Raw genomic sequence first — 15,227 nt, forward strand, 5'->3', positions numbered from 1 at the left:
CCACCCATCAGTGTATAAACTTGATAAAATGAGCACCAGCTGCAACTTTAAAGTGGTTTTACACATTAATGGACCAATTTATGATTCAGAAATGGGTCGTTCTGTTTTAATTGTGAAGTTGTAACACTTTTATTTAAATAAAAGCTTTTTCTTATCCACTGGTTGACATATTTCTGATAAAATGTCCAGTTCCTTGAAGCTCAACTCGTTTTCTTCACGTCCCCTGAAACTCTGACCGCCCGTGAAGGGCTCTTGTTTGCGCATGCGCAATGCGTCCGAGGGGCCGAATAGCGCCAAACGAGCCGGGATGCGGAGGAAGGGAGGAGAAGCGGGCGGAGGCAGCCGCAGTTTAAATTAATGTCAAGCTACCTCCAGTCCGGAGAAGCAGCCGAGAGAGCGACGGATCCAGAGACCCGCAGCCGCCTCCAGGAGCCATGACCCGGCGGCCCAGAAACAGGTGACCGGAGGCCGCCTCCGTCCTCCCGCTGCCTCTTATTTCTGCTTTCTCACTTTATTCCTTAAGTCTGTCCACTTTCTGTTCGCTCCGAGCCCCGCGGAGCAGAGCGCGCCACTGACAGGTGGTCATGTGCGCTCCGGCACTGTTACGCACGACGCGCTGCTCCACGGCGCGCTGCTCCACGCCACGCCACGCCACGCCACGCCGCGCACCGGACCGGACCGGAGCGGCCCGGGGGGACGGCAGCACTGGGCCGGACCCGGTTTGTGCTTCTGATAAAGTCAAGTTTGAGCTATAAAGAAGCTCCGAGCCGCAGATTCGGTCCGTTCGGTTTCAAGTCGGAGCATCTTGAACGCGGCGCTGCAGCTTCTAGTTTCTCGGTTGTGTTGATCTGCAGCTTGTAGTTTTCTGTTTCTGCAGCTTTTAGTTTTCTGTTTCTGCAGCTTTTAGTTCTGGTCTGTTCTCGTCTCTGCAGTGAAACTTTCTTGTTGATTCCTCTGAAAATAAAACGTGTTTTCTGCGTGAAGCTTCGCAGCGTTTTTCCGGAGTTTTTTTAATCTTTAATTGTTGGTTTAATGTGAAGAAGAAGCTGCGAGTTTGTTGGAAAGTTTCTGAGAATTTTAATGTTTCATGAACAGTTGGTTTATTCTGTGTGTTATTACAATCAGGTACAGTTGCGTTCTATATTGTTTTTGTGGCGTTTTAATGTTAAATATGTAAATTATTCACTTTATAATGAACTCTGCAGCGTCATAATGTCAATATTTAAAGTTTTTCACTTCATTTAAAACACGAATCATGATATTTTTGTAGAGTTTTTATGTTAAATTTGTACATTGCTGACATTAACTTAACTTTATTATTTAAACTTTATTATTTAAACTTTTTAGCTTATTTTTTAGTGTAAAACACTTACGCAGCAAATTTCCAGTACAAATAACGCGTTTAAACTTGACTTTCTGGATTATTTCGTCAGTTTTTCCTCTTTTCGTCCTAAAAAAACGCGCTATTTTCGGTCGAAATTGTGTTTTTTAAAATGTTTTTTGATGCTTTTAGCAGAACTCGTGATAAAAACTCGCGAGTTTTTTCAGTACGTTGAGGAATAAGGAAGCTGCACGCGCAGCTCCAGTTCACCTGTCGCTCCGTACCTGGCTGCCTCTGCGCTCTGATTGGCTCGCTCAGCTCTCGGCGTGCGTGTGCGCGCACATGCACACTGTACAATGCGGGCTGCAGGTCTGAACACGTCGGGGTCACACAAAAAAAATCATGATGCATGCGCCAAACCCAGTATCTGTGGAAACCAACAACAGAGAACCAGTTCCCCTGCTGCCCCCCCTGTGGGCGTCTTGGCCCAAAGCCTGCAGCCAAACCTTCAGGAAGGACTGGTTCTGTTCCTCCTCAGCAGCTCGGGGATGATTAGGGAGTAGTTTGGAACTTATTGTGCTTTTTTATTTCCCGTCTCTTTCATGCTGGACTCCACCTTCAGTGTTTACAGCAGCGAGGAGGATGAGGAGGAGGCCGAGATGTACGAGCACGACTACGACGGCTCTCTGGCCAAGACGGGCAAACGGCACCTCGGTAAAACCCGCTGGACCCGAGAGGAGGTAGGCCTGCTTCTGCTTCTGCTTCTGGTTCTTCTCTACCTGTAGCCCTCTGAGGAGGATCTCCAGCTGACTGGTTTCTGTTTTTCAGGACGAGAAGCTGAAGAAACTGGTGGAGCTTCACGGCTCTGAAGACTGGAAGCTCATTGCCAGCCTGTTAACGGTGAGTCTGCATGTAAAGAACCTGGAATAGTTCTGGTATTTATCTCTGAAGCTGCTCAGAACTTCATGAATGTCGTGTTTGCTCCGTGCTCCGAGCAGAACCGGACGGACGTTCAGTGTCAACACCGGTGGCAGAAAGTTCTGAACCCGGAGCTGATCAAAGGACCGTGGACCAAAGAGGAGGACCAGAGGGTGAGGAACCGAGGAGACACACATGGAGAGACTAGAGGAGCTGAAACACCAAAACATCTGCATGAAGAAACACTAAAACCTCAACTCTGCTGCAGATTGACAGCGTTTAGAAACACTAAATGAGATAAAACACTAAAATATCTACATGAAGAAACACTAAAACCTTTAAATATGAGGCTCAGAAAACGCTGTTATTACACACAGGGGAATAGAAACTACTAAAATAGATTAAAATACATTTAGAATTAGATGTTCAGAGTCTTTCCCACCATTTCTATCACACCTGCAGATTAATTTCAGTTTTTATTCTGTCATGTGGCACCAAAAAACTAAATTAAGTCAATAAAACGTCACATTTTTAGTGTGTTTTATGTAGTTTGTTGCTTATTCCAGGTAGAAGATGTTGGTAAACAGTGTAAAATTAACATCTAATATGTGCAGATTTACTCAAATATTACAGATTAATACTAAAACCTAAACTCTGCTGCAGTTTGACAGCGTTTAGAAACACAAAATGAGCTAAAATATTTCCATTAAGAAGCACTGAAGGCTCAGCTCTGCTGCAGTTTCAGGAACAAAAACACCAGAAATGAGATTTAATTCTGCTAAATGTGAGAAGATTTCACAAGTACACCGACTTTAAGCTTCTTTTCAAATTAGAAATGCAAAACTTTGTGGATATTTTGCAATTTTTTTCACCGTTATCTGACATTTTCGAGGCCAAGCAGCAGAAAACAGCAGATTAATGAGAATGAAAGTAAAGTTGAGCTGGACTTCAGCACGTTGTGGCTGCAGATTACTCAGCTTTCCTTGACCTTGATCTGTGATGATTCATCCATTAGTTGATGTAAATTAGCAGCTATTCAGTTTTTCTTATCAAAAAACTTCTTAAAGCTTCCTAAATGTGACGCTGACCTGATATCTTCAGAAAAACTACATGTTAAATGACATTTTCTGTGATAAAAACAGAAGTTATTGCTGATTTGCAGGATGTGGAGCAATGCATTGTGGGATTTTAGGGAAAACGCAGCTCAGCTCTGGTTTCATTTTGGGGATTTTTGAGCTTAAACTTTGCTCAGGATTTGTTTCTTTTTAATGTAAGTGGATTTTTGTGGACTTTGTGGACAAACTGAGATATTTTTCTAACATTTTCAAGCCCAAACGAAGCGACTCGTAGAGTTTTTTCAGCTTTTTTGTAGCTCTGGATCCTGTTGGGTCTGAAAACAATCTTTGTGTGATTAAAGCAACGTCTCTGAAGCAACTCCTCCTCGGTTGGTTCACTCTACCGTTGCTCAACAGCTCCGTCCTCTGGAGTTAAATTTCCACCCAGACGCTGCAGTAATGATTAGCAGAGCGGCTAATGTTGCTCTGGAAACTCCCAGCAGGTGTCTGGGCTCACCTGAGGTCCAGATTCTCCTGGATGATGGCGTTCCTTCCTTCTCTCTCGCTGCAGGTGATCGAGCTGGTCCAGAAGTATGGAGCCAAGCGCTGGTCCGTCATCGCCAAGCACCTGAAGGGTCGCATCGGGAAGCAGTGCCGCGAGCGCTGGCACAACCACCTGAACCCGGAGGTGAAGAAGACGTCGTGGACCGAGGAGGAGGACCGGATCATCTACCAGGCCCACGAGAAGCTGGGGAACCGCTGGGCCGAGATCGCCAAGCTGCTGCCCGGCAGGTGAGGATAGAAAAGAGAATGAGGTCAAAGGTCCTCATGAGGAACCTTATCAGACGTCCACAGATGTTCTCTGAGAGCCTCTGATAAGCACGTCTCCCTGCAGGACGGATAACGCCATCAAGAACCACTGGAACTCCACCATGAGGAGGAAGGTGGAGCAGGAAGGCTACCTGCAGAGCTCGGCCAAGAACACCGGCTCCTCGCTCTCCATTGGCCACGGCTACGTCAAGACGGCCAATCACATCATGGGCTTCCCCCACCACTCGCCCAATCAGCTCCCTCCGCTGTCGCCGCTCAGCTACAACTTCATGACCGACAGAGTGAGTAAAAAAAAAAACAAAAAAAACAACAGGACCAGAACCAACATCTGGAAACTGATTCAAGCTTCTTCAGCGAGAACTTTTTTACCATTTTCTGACATTTTAGAGACCAGACCTCCAAATTTTTAATCAATATTTAAACTAATTATTAGTTTCAGCCCTTTAATGAACCTTCATTGAACCAAACTCTGTTCAAAAAGGCTCTAATTTAAACCCAGACAGAATATTTATGAATAAATCCTGATTTTTAGCTCCAGGTTTGGTCACCTCCAGGAGATTGTAGGATCAGGATTAATTTTAAAAATAAAAACAGTCTAATTTCTGTGATTTTAACTTCTTCAATGTGAATATTTTCTGCTTTCTTTCCTCTAAGACAGTAAACTAAAGATCACTGAAGAAAATCTGATCCACATTTTTTACCATTTTCTGACATTTGAGACCAAACCACCAAATTTTAATCAATATTTAAACTAATAATTAATTGCAGCCATTTAATGAACCTTCATCAAACCAAACTCTGTTCAAAAAAGTTCTAATTTAAACCCAGACAGAGAACATTTATGAATAAATCCTGATTTTTAGCTCCAGCTTTGGTCGCCTCCAGCAGATTTTAGGATCAGGAGTGACTTCATCTTCATCTTCTCAATTTTTAAATAAAAACAGCCAAAACGCGGTCATTTTGTGACAATAAATAACTCTGCCTGACCACTAACCCTAAATGAAAGAAAAGCTTTTCAACCATCAAACATATTTTCTTCAACAAATATTTCACAAATTTTACCATAGTATGTAAACTTATGAACACAACAACAGCATCTTTGGAGAGAACAAGATGTTTGAGGAAACAATGAGCCACATTTTTCACCATTTTTCAGACCAAACCAATGGATTAATCCAATAAATCGTTATTACTGGAACCTTCATCAAACGATTCAATGTAGTTTACATTTAAATATTAAAATTTTTCACCATTTCTAGACACTTTCAGACCAAACTAATGGATTAATGTAGATATATAATCATTATTCACAGCTCTAGAATGAACCTTCATCCAACTATTTTCAATAGTTCCCATTTAAAGATGAATATTTTTCACCATTTTCAGACAAAACTAATGGAGTAATCCAGTTGAATGAACCTAGAAAGTTCCAATTTAAAGATGAATATTTTTCACCATTCCTAGATATTTGGATCAAACTAATGGATTAATCCAATAAATAATCATTACTGAAACCTTCATCAAACTATTCTAAAGAGTTCCAATCTAAAGATGATTATTTTTTACCATTTTCTGACATTTTCCAGACCAAACTAATGGATTATTCCAGATGTATAATCTTCATCTGCAGCTCTACAGTATTAACATTGATGTGTTTGGACCAACAGGTGCCGTTCCCGATGGCGTTACACCTGAACATCCTGAACATCCCCAACATCCCTCACCCTGGCACTGCTGCTATCCAGGTACAGGAGGCTGTACTGGTTTTACTGGAGGGTTTACTGGTTTACTGGAGGGTTTAATGGTTTATTGGAGGGTTTAATGGTTTCTGGAGGGTCTACTGGTTTACTGGAGGGTCTACTGGTTTACTGGAGGCTTTTCTGGAGGGTTTACTGGTTTCCTGGAGGGTTTACTGGGAGATGGAGCTGGTCTGGAGTTAACCCTGAATGTTTTTACTGGGAGCGGAGCTGGATTTAACCCTGACTGTCCTTCCAGAGACACTATGGAGACGAGGACCCAGAGAAGGAGCAGAGGGTGAAGGAGATCGAGCTGCTGCTGATGTCCACGGAGAACGAGCTGCGAGGCCAGCCGGCGCTGCCCGTGAGTCTGAAGCATGATTTATGTTTGACCCGGCGCTGAGGACAGTGGTCGGATGCAGAGAGGAAACATCTGGGGGGTCTGTTTCTGCAGAAGTGGTGAAATAAGGTCCTTATCGGCTCTCCGAGAGGCGCCTTGTGCAACCTTTACAGTAGAGTTCCCCTTCTCTTTTCTCAGAGCCTGCAGCTCCAAACGGGCCGAGAAAAGTCTGGATTAAAGCTGCACCTGAGCGGGAACCAGTCAGAGATAGAACTACATGAGGATTTAACACAGATAGTCCAGAAAAAACAGCTCAGACATGGTCCATGTAAAAGGATTCTGGTAGTTTAAAGATGCAGCAGCTGCTTTTACTGTGTTCTCATTCCTAAAACTAATTTTCTCATCAATAAAAACAGCTGATTATACAGTCATAAGTTTACATACCCTGGAAATAAATTAGTTTGGTCTAAAAAATGTCTAGAAATGATGAAAAAGATTAATATTTAAATTGCAGCTTTTCTTTATGGAGTTTGGTTTGATGAAAGTTCATTCTAGAGCTGCAGATAATGATTATATATCTGGATTCATTGATTAGTTTGGTCTGAAAAATGTCAGAAAATGGTGGAAAATATTCATCTGTAAATTAGAACTATGCTGAATAGTTTGATGAAGGTTCCAGTAATGATTATTTTCTGCATTAATCCATTAGTTTGGTCTGAAAAATGATGAAAAATGTGGATCAGAGTTTCTTCCAGTGTTATATTTAATATTTAGAATAGTTGACAGCTCTATTGTTGACATTATTCAGGATTTATTGAGTCGCTACAAACTGTCGTATTTCTGACTTATTGATGAATGTAGCTGCTGCAGAAATTCATCCTGATTCTAAAAACATGGAGGCTACAAGTCAGAGCTGAAATTATCCAGAACTTTCTATCTGGGTATAAACTGGAACTGTTTTAAATGGGGTTTGGTTACATGAAGGTTTATTTTTAAAAGATGGACGCGTTTGGATTCATTTTCTACATTTCTGCAATATTTTTTTTTTTTGTCTGCATTTGTTCTCATTGTTTAACTCCACAAAAGAGGTGTCAACATTGTATGAGACTGATGCATATTTTAGTCTTGCAGCCAAATATTTTAATATTTAGGGTTTTTTTTTGGTTTTTTCGTTTTTTTTTCTGCTCAATATTGATGGATTTTTTTGCATTTGCACTGTTGACTATTTAGTTAGCCTCACAGTCAGTTAGCCTAACAGTTAGCCTGACAGTTAGTTAGCCTAACAGTTAGCCTGACAGTTAGTTAGCCTAACAGTTAGCCTAACAGTTAGCCTGACCGTTAGTTAGCCTGATAGTTATCCTGACAGTTAGTTAGCATGACAATCAGCTGCACATTTTGCCAGCAATTTTCTAAAATAACCTGACGGTAACTAAATCAGTAGGTGGCTGCAGTAACCGTGGACTACCTGCTAATGGTGTTTTTCATCGTACAGTAGCTAACTACAGTAACCGTGGACTATCTAACGGTGTTTGGAGCTAACTACAGTAACCGTGGACTACCTGCTAACGGTGTTCATTGTACAGTAACTAACTGCAGTAACTAACTTCAGTAACCGTGGACTACCTGCTAATGGTGTCTCCATGGTTTCCCCTCCAGATGAACCTTCCCTTCCACAGCTGGACCAGCCACGGTTCTGTGGGTTCTGACGGACCGGTTCTGTCTCTACCTCACCACCAGACGGCCGCCCCGTCGCTGCCGCTAGACCAGAGCTGCCTGCCGGAGGAGAGCGCCTCGGCGACGCGCGCCCACAGCACCAACAGCGGCGGCAGCAACAGTAACCATAGCAACCACAGCTCACCACAGTTCTCCAACCAGATCCCAGAGTTCATGGAGTCCGTCATCGACTCGGTGAGTTTGGTTCATCTCCAGACACGTGCTTCCTCCGATTGGTGGGTTGGTTGGTTGATTGATTGATTGATTGATTGATTGATTGATTGATTGATTGATTGAGTGACTGATTGATCGATCCTGCAGTTCCTGAACCAGTCGATGAGCCCTGAACACTCGGACAGCGACAGCATCCCGATGACTTCTCCGGTCGACTCCAAACCTCTGATGGAGTCGGTCCGGCCTCAGAAGGAGAACGAAATGTGAGAATCTTCTCCTGCAGCAGATCCACCAACTGATTTCTGTCATCCGTGGAGTCAGAGTTTATCTTCTTCTTCTTCTTCTCCTCCACAGGTTCAGGACTCCAAACATCCGCCGGTCGATCCTAGAGTCGACTCCTCGGACGCCGACGCCCTTCAGGTCGTCGCTGGCGCAGCAGGAGGCCAAGTACGGACCTCTGAAGCTGCAGGTGAGGATTCTTCAGGTGTGTTTGCTGCCGTTACCTGTCTGTTGGGTCTGGACTCACCTTGAGGTTCATGTTGTTTCCAGAACACCCCTCTGGAGCAGCAGATGGTTGAGTCCATCAAACAGGAGCCGATGGAATGTTCCATCGATCAGCCGCCGCTGAAGAAGATCAAGCAGGAGGTACGATCACAAAATAAAAACACAAAAAACATGAATGTGATGCAGATAAAAGGTGTTTTTATTGTATTCTTGTACATTTATTCAGTCATGGTATTAATATTTTCACACATAATAGTTTCTGTCATTTTATTGACATTTTCAGACATTTTTTTAAATATTATTAACTATTTTCATTATATTTTAATTTTTTTTAGTATCTACAAACAGAATGATAGTTTTTGGAGATTTTATTAATATTTTCTCGTATTCTTAATGTTTTTCGAAATTTTGTCAGTATTTTCTGGTATTTTCATTAATATTTCCGTACATTTTTTATAATAAAATTGATCATTTTCATTATATTTTGATATTTTATTAGTATCTGCAGACAGAATAATAGTTTTGGGACATTTTAATAATATTTTGGGATTTATTATATTTTTAAAAATTAGAACAGTGTTTTCAGACATTTTTTGAATGTTTCTTGATATTCTTAATGTTTTCCAACATTTTATCAGTATTTTCCGATATTTTCTTATATAATATTTTAGTAATATATTTAGAGAGCTTATCGATATATTAAGCATTTCAATAATTAAATTTATTGTTATTTTCTTACATTTAAATAATATTTTTCTGTCATTTCGTTAATATTTTCAGGTGCATTCATATTGTATTTCATATTTTAATGACCTTTTTGGACACTTGGTTAATATTTTTCCAACATTTTAATAATATTTTTCTTATTTTAATCAGATTTCTGGACATATGAATATCTGCAGATTTTTATTTTAATTTAACTTTTAGTTTGGGGTTTATTTTTTACATTTTGCAGCAGGTTACAGATCAGTGTGTGGTTAGAATAACTGTCTCTGCAGCATCACGTGAAGCTGCATTTATGTCCATATTTATATATTTATTTCATGTATGTTGGTGTTTACTGGTTTCCTGGTTTTCTTCAGGCGGAGTCTCCCTGTGAGAGGAGTCCCTGCATGCAGTGGGAAGGTCAGGATCTCCACACTCAGCTCTTCTCGCCCAACGGACCGCCTCAGGAAGTTCCTGTAAGTTCACCTCTGACCTCCTCAGGTGTCCTCAGAACTCACCTGAACCTCAGATAACTCAGTTTAGAAGGAGAATGAAGTCTTTCAGGATGAATCCATCAGATGTTTGGTTCCTCAGATGTCCGGTTTTCATCTTTGTTAGCGTCCAATCTGCAGATATTTAGTGTATTATTTTTATTGTTTTTGTCTCTGAAATGTCACAGGATGGTAAAAAAAAGTCTTAAAACTAAAGATTATGTCTTTAAACTGGCTTTTGTTTTAATTTAATTTAATTTAATTTAATTAATTAATCCATTAGAGTAAAACTGTGATTCCAGCTCCTTAGATGTGAATACTTTCTGATTTATTTCCTCTGTGACAGTAAACTGAAGATCTTTGGACTAAACCAGACATTGGAGGAAACTCTGATCCACATTTTGAACATTTTCTGACATTTTTTCACCAAACAGCTGATTGATTTATTCAGAAAATAATCAATACATAAATTGATATATTTGTTTTTAAAGTTAGTTAAAAAATAATAATTGAAAAAAGTATTGGATTCATATTTACATTTATCTCTAATTATCTGAACCCCTCGTCTCTTGTTTTGCTGTTTGTTTATTCCTTTCAAGCACTTTAAACTGTATTTAACCTAATTTAAATGAAGTTTTATTGACATCTTTTTGTATTTTAACTTATTTAAATAAAGTTTTATTAAATATTTCTGTATATGTACCTGCACAGGACCTGCTAACGAGCTCGTTACTGACTGAGGACAGCCATAAATACCACCTGCCTCACAGAGGAGGCAGCAGCCCCATACAGGTGAGTCCAGATGTTCTTCAAGTTAACTTTATCAACACTAAAACCCACGGTGCTGTGTTTCCTCTTGCTGTTTCTGAACATAGAGTCATGGAAAAAATTATTAGACCACTCTTCTCGTTTTCTTTAATTTCTTGTTCATTTTAATGCCTGGTACCATGAAAGGTTTATTACCTGAAGAATACAATGAACAGGACTTTAAATGCAGCTGATTCCAGAATACCTTCTGTCCTATCTGACCTGCTTCAGCTTCATTGTATTCCAGGGTATATAAGAGGACATTTCAAAGGTCTAGAGTGGTTTCCTGCTGATATTCAAGCCGTAGCACAACTCAGAAGCTGTCAGCTCTCACATAACGCCTAAAACTAAAGAATTATGTGAAGCCACAAAGGCAGCCATCATGAGTGAGAGACAGGTAGCCAAAAAACTGAAGATCTCCAATACAGCCGTTCATTCCACCAAGAAAAAACAAGCCCAACATGGTTCTACCAAACTGCTAGCTGGTCAGGAAACATCTTTCTACCCACCAGATGACCGTCACTCATCTGTTCCTGTCAGGAATCATCCTCAGACCTCCAGGAACCTTAAAAATGAGTGTGGAGAAATGGAACTTGTTGGACAAGGACAGTTGGAAAAGCGACTTGTTGAAGCTGGTCTGAAGCCACACAGGACAGGAAGAAGCTCTTCATCAAGGAAAGACAGAGGAAAGCTGGTTACTCTTTGCTGGGATCACAAGGATTGGACTGTTGATGATTGGGCTAAGGTTCTCTTCAGGGATGAATCCAGTTTTCAGTTGATGTCCATCCAGCTTACTGGTTAGGAGGAAGCCTGGAGAAGCTACAAACCAGACTGTCTGGCCCTACAGTAAAACATGGGGGTGGATCAGTGACCATCTGGGGTAGTTTCAGTCTGGGTGGAACAGGGTGAATGAACCAGGTCATGTTTGGGGCTACTTTAGAAAACGGTCTTCTTCCATCAGCTGGAAAACTCTTTCCTGCCTCCAGTGACTAGATTTTCCAACAAGACAAGGTCAGTTAAAGCCTGGATGGAGAACCAGAACATTGGAACCATGCCTTGGCTGCTCAATCACCAGATCTAAATCCAACTGAAAACCTGTGGAAAATCATCAAACGCTAAATGGAGAACCACATTATCAAGTGGACGCCCTCCTTCCTCAGTGTTTCGCTGATAGGCCCACGACACCTCCAGAGGGTTCAGCAGTGAATCCCAGCATCCCAGGTTCACCCCCGAGATGCCGTCTACTCACCTGAAGGCCCAGGTGGAGTCCTTTCTCTTCATCCACAGCCACTGACTTCCCTTTTCAGCCGCTCTGGAGAGGTTCTTGATCGGTGGGCCTTCCCACATGCTCTCATCTCCCGGAGAAACGTGGATGTTGAGGCGGCTACGAATCCTCAGCAGCCTACTTTGACTGGTCTGACCTTCACCTTCCAGCCTCGCTGCTTTGCATCAGCGGCAAGCTCCGTATACCTCAGCTTCTTGCTCTCATAGGCCTCCTCTACCGAGCTCTTCCAGGGCACTGTGAGCTCCATGATGTTGACGTGCCTAAGCGAAGCCGACCATAGCACCAGGTCTGGTCGCAGGTAGGTGGATGTGATCTCAGGTGGGAAACAGATCTTTTGGTCCAGGTCTACCAGCATCCTCCAGTCGCAGTCCCTCTCAACTGCCCAGAATCTGAGGCACCCTCCCGGACTAATGTAGTTTCTTGCCTTCGGGTCGATGTGGGTGGAAGGGCGTTAACACTCATGCGCTGCATCTCCAGCACCAGTTCCAGACACTGCAGCACCTGGTTGTGCCGCCAGGTGTAACGGCCTTGAACGAGGATGGTCTTACAGCCCACTAAGATGTGTTTGAGTGTAGCCGGAGTCAGAGAGCATGTAGGGCCTTCACCGTAGCATTGGTTGAGGTTCTTGGGTGATGGTAGGACATCATAGGCCGCCTTGATGGTGAAGCTCGCTCTAAATGTCTCTGTATCCCACAGCTCTGGACCAGAGATCTTCGTCTTTTCCACTCCTTCCCAGGTCATCCACTGCCCCTGCTTCGCCTGCGCGATGGCTTTTGCGCGCCTGTCTGCTTCCTGTTGCCGTCGTACTTCCTGAACCGAGCCATTTCCTTGTGTAGAAGCTAACCAGTCTCTCCAGCTTTTCCACCTTAGACACTGGGACTTCATACAGGGTTGGTGGCCACATGAGGCATGGAAGTAGCTCTAAAATGACACGCTTATCAGCTATTTTTGTTGTTATCATTATATTTGTCCAAACAAATGGACTTTTAGTGTTACCAGGAATTAAAATGAACAAGAAATAGAAGAAAACAAGGGAAGGGTGGGCTGATCATTTTTTTCATGACTGTAACTTTATTAACACTGAATCTAATGACACTGTGTTTCCTGCAGCTGTTTTTGAATATAACTTTATTGACACTATATGTAACGACTCTGTTTCCCGCAGCTGTTTTTGAATATAACTTTATTGACACTATATCTAACGACTGTTTCCCGCAGCTGTTTTTGAATATAACTTTATTGACACTATATCTAATGACTGTTTCCTGCAGCTGTTTTTGAATATAACTTTATTGACACTATATCTAACGACTCTGTTTCCTGCAGCTGTTTTTGAATATAACTTTATTGACACTATATCTAACGACTGTTTCCTGCAGCTGTTTTTGAATATAACTTTATCGACACTATATCTAACGACTCTGTGTTTCCTGCAGCTGTTTTTGAATATAACTTGATTGACACTATATCTAACGACACTGTTTCCTGTGTTTCCTTCAGCTGAGCTCCTGGGAACAGGCGACCTGTGGGAAAGCCGAGGATCACCTTTTAGCGTCGGAGCAGAAGTACATTAACACTTATCCGACCAGGACGCTGGTGATGTAGGCGGAGCCTGGGCAGACGCTGCTGATGTAGGCGGAGCCTTGGCGGACCGTCTTATTTGTTGTGGTACAACAGTTTGGGAGAGGCTTCGTGCCGATTGGTGTTTTTACACTCACACTCGTTGGGATTTCAACCAACCAAAGACTCTGTTTTTTACGAATCTTTTATATTCGCTTTGGGTTTTTATGAACGTACTCCTGATCTGTGTTTTTACTGTTGTATTATAAAATGGGAAACGGTGATTCTGTTTGCATCGGGCTGTATTTTTAATTACAAATTTTGACATTAATATAAAGAACAAGTTGATTAATTTATTGTTTTGTTGTTGGCCGACGGAGCAGTGTTGTTTAAAGTATTTAAGCCCTTCTAGCATTACCACTCAGCATGTTAAGGATTTCAAACTGACCTCTGGATTTCACTTCCTGTTCGCTTTTCATGGGTCTGCTGAGAATTTCAAGTGTTTGAAGAGTATTAGCGCATCGCCAGCTTTATTTCACGAGGACTAAATTCATTTCAACGTCTGGTTTATCTGTGGGGACGAGAACAAACTGATCTGTAGAGTTTATTTATGAGCTTCACCCAGTGGGAGTCGCACCAAGCTGATCAATCCTCCGTCAGAAACACTCACTTTTATTTGTGCCCAGCTGAACCTTTTTCTACGTTTTTTACAGACGGTCGGCGCCCAACACTGAGCAGTTCATGTTTTTATGCCTGTTTTTGATACTAGCTTTGAGCAGAGATTGTTTTCATAAACGCCTTTTTACATGCCAAGTTTTCATGTTTTTATACTTTTCTAAACTGCCTAGTAAATAAAGTGTGCTGTTTTTATTACGACCTGCTGTTCATCTGAGTTTTTATCACATCTACACACTTTCTGGATAGTTTTACTTTGCTCCTGTCTCACTTTTACTCACTGGGGATCCATTTCAACTCACTGTGGTTTCATTTTTCCTTCACTGTAAGCTCATTTTCTCACTATAGGCTCATCTTTCCTCACATTTGGTTAACTTTTCCTCACCATAGTTTCATTTTTCTTCACTGTAAGATCATTTTCTCTCCCTGTATGCACATTTTCTTCACTATGGTTTCATTTATCCAAATTGTAGGCTCATTTTTACTCACTGTAGGTTCATTTTTCTTCATTGTAAGGCCATTTTTCCTCACTATAGACTCATTTTTACTCACGTTAGGTTCATTTTTATTCACTGTAAGCTAGTTTTTGCTTGCTATAGGCTAATTTTTCCTTATGGTTGGTTCATTTTTCACTGTAGGCACATTTTCCCTCACCTTAGGTGAGAGAAAATGTGCCACTAGTATGTGCCTAAGCTAATTTTTTCCTCACTGTTGGTTCATTTTCCTCACTGTAGTCTTGTGTTTTTTCACATTATGGACTTGGTTTTCTTGTTTTGGTTTCCTACTTGTAGTTTCGTTTTGTGCCGTTTTTCTCATTTTGTGTCCTGTTTGTCTCTTTCTGACAGTTTTGTCTTGACTTTGTCATTTCTGATCTTTTCAGTCATGTTGTCTCTCATTTTTCTTGTTTTGTGTCTTAGTTTTGTCGTTTTTCAGAATTTATTTCTTATTTTTTGGCTCATTTGTGTTGTTTCGTTCCTCTTTTTGACAGTTTTGTCTCTGTGGTAGTTTTCTCTCCACATGCTGCAGATATTTAACTGTTTACATTTTTAATTTGCTTCCATACTCGTCTCGTCTCTTGAAAACTATGAATGTTGATCTTATGACTGCTGGTC

At 41.5% G+C, this 15,227-nt stretch overlaps 1 protein-coding gene across 2 annotated transcripts; it reads left to right on the forward strand.

Moving 5' to 3' along the window:
- The first annotated feature begins 299 nt into the window (after positions 1-299).
- On the forward strand, positions 300-14,316 carry myb (v-myb avian myeloblastosis viral oncogene homolog). Of its 2 annotated transcripts, XM_055016168.1 has the most exons (16): positions 300-457; positions 1,944-2,061; positions 2,150-2,221; positions 2,320-2,412; positions 3,866-4,086; positions 4,190-4,406; positions 5,793-5,870; positions 6,121-6,225; positions 7,858-8,109; positions 8,236-8,351; positions 8,443-8,557; positions 8,638-8,733; positions 9,675-9,773; positions 10,500-10,580; positions 12,577-12,770; positions 13,381-14,316. In XM_055016168.1, exons 1-15 carry the CDS (start codon positions 435-437, stop codon positions 12,721-12,723), a joined length of 1,833 nt encoding a protein of 610 aa, XP_054872143.1. In that variant the 5' UTR covers positions 300-434; the 3' UTR covers positions 12,724-12,770; positions 13,381-14,316. The 2 variants fall into 2 exon arrangements, with proteins under 2 accessions (XP_054872143.1, XP_054872144.1); XM_055016169.1 differs by lacking the exon at positions 12,577-12,770.
- Positions 14,317-15,227: the final 911 nt, after the last annotated feature.

This window comes from Amphiprion ocellaris, chromosome 12 (assembly GCF_022539595.1).
Source record: "Amphiprion ocellaris isolate individual 3 ecotype Okinawa chromosome 12, ASM2253959v1, whole genome shotgun sequence".
NCBI classification, from domain to species: Eukaryota; Metazoa; Chordata; class Actinopteri; family Pomacentridae; genus Amphiprion; species Amphiprion ocellaris.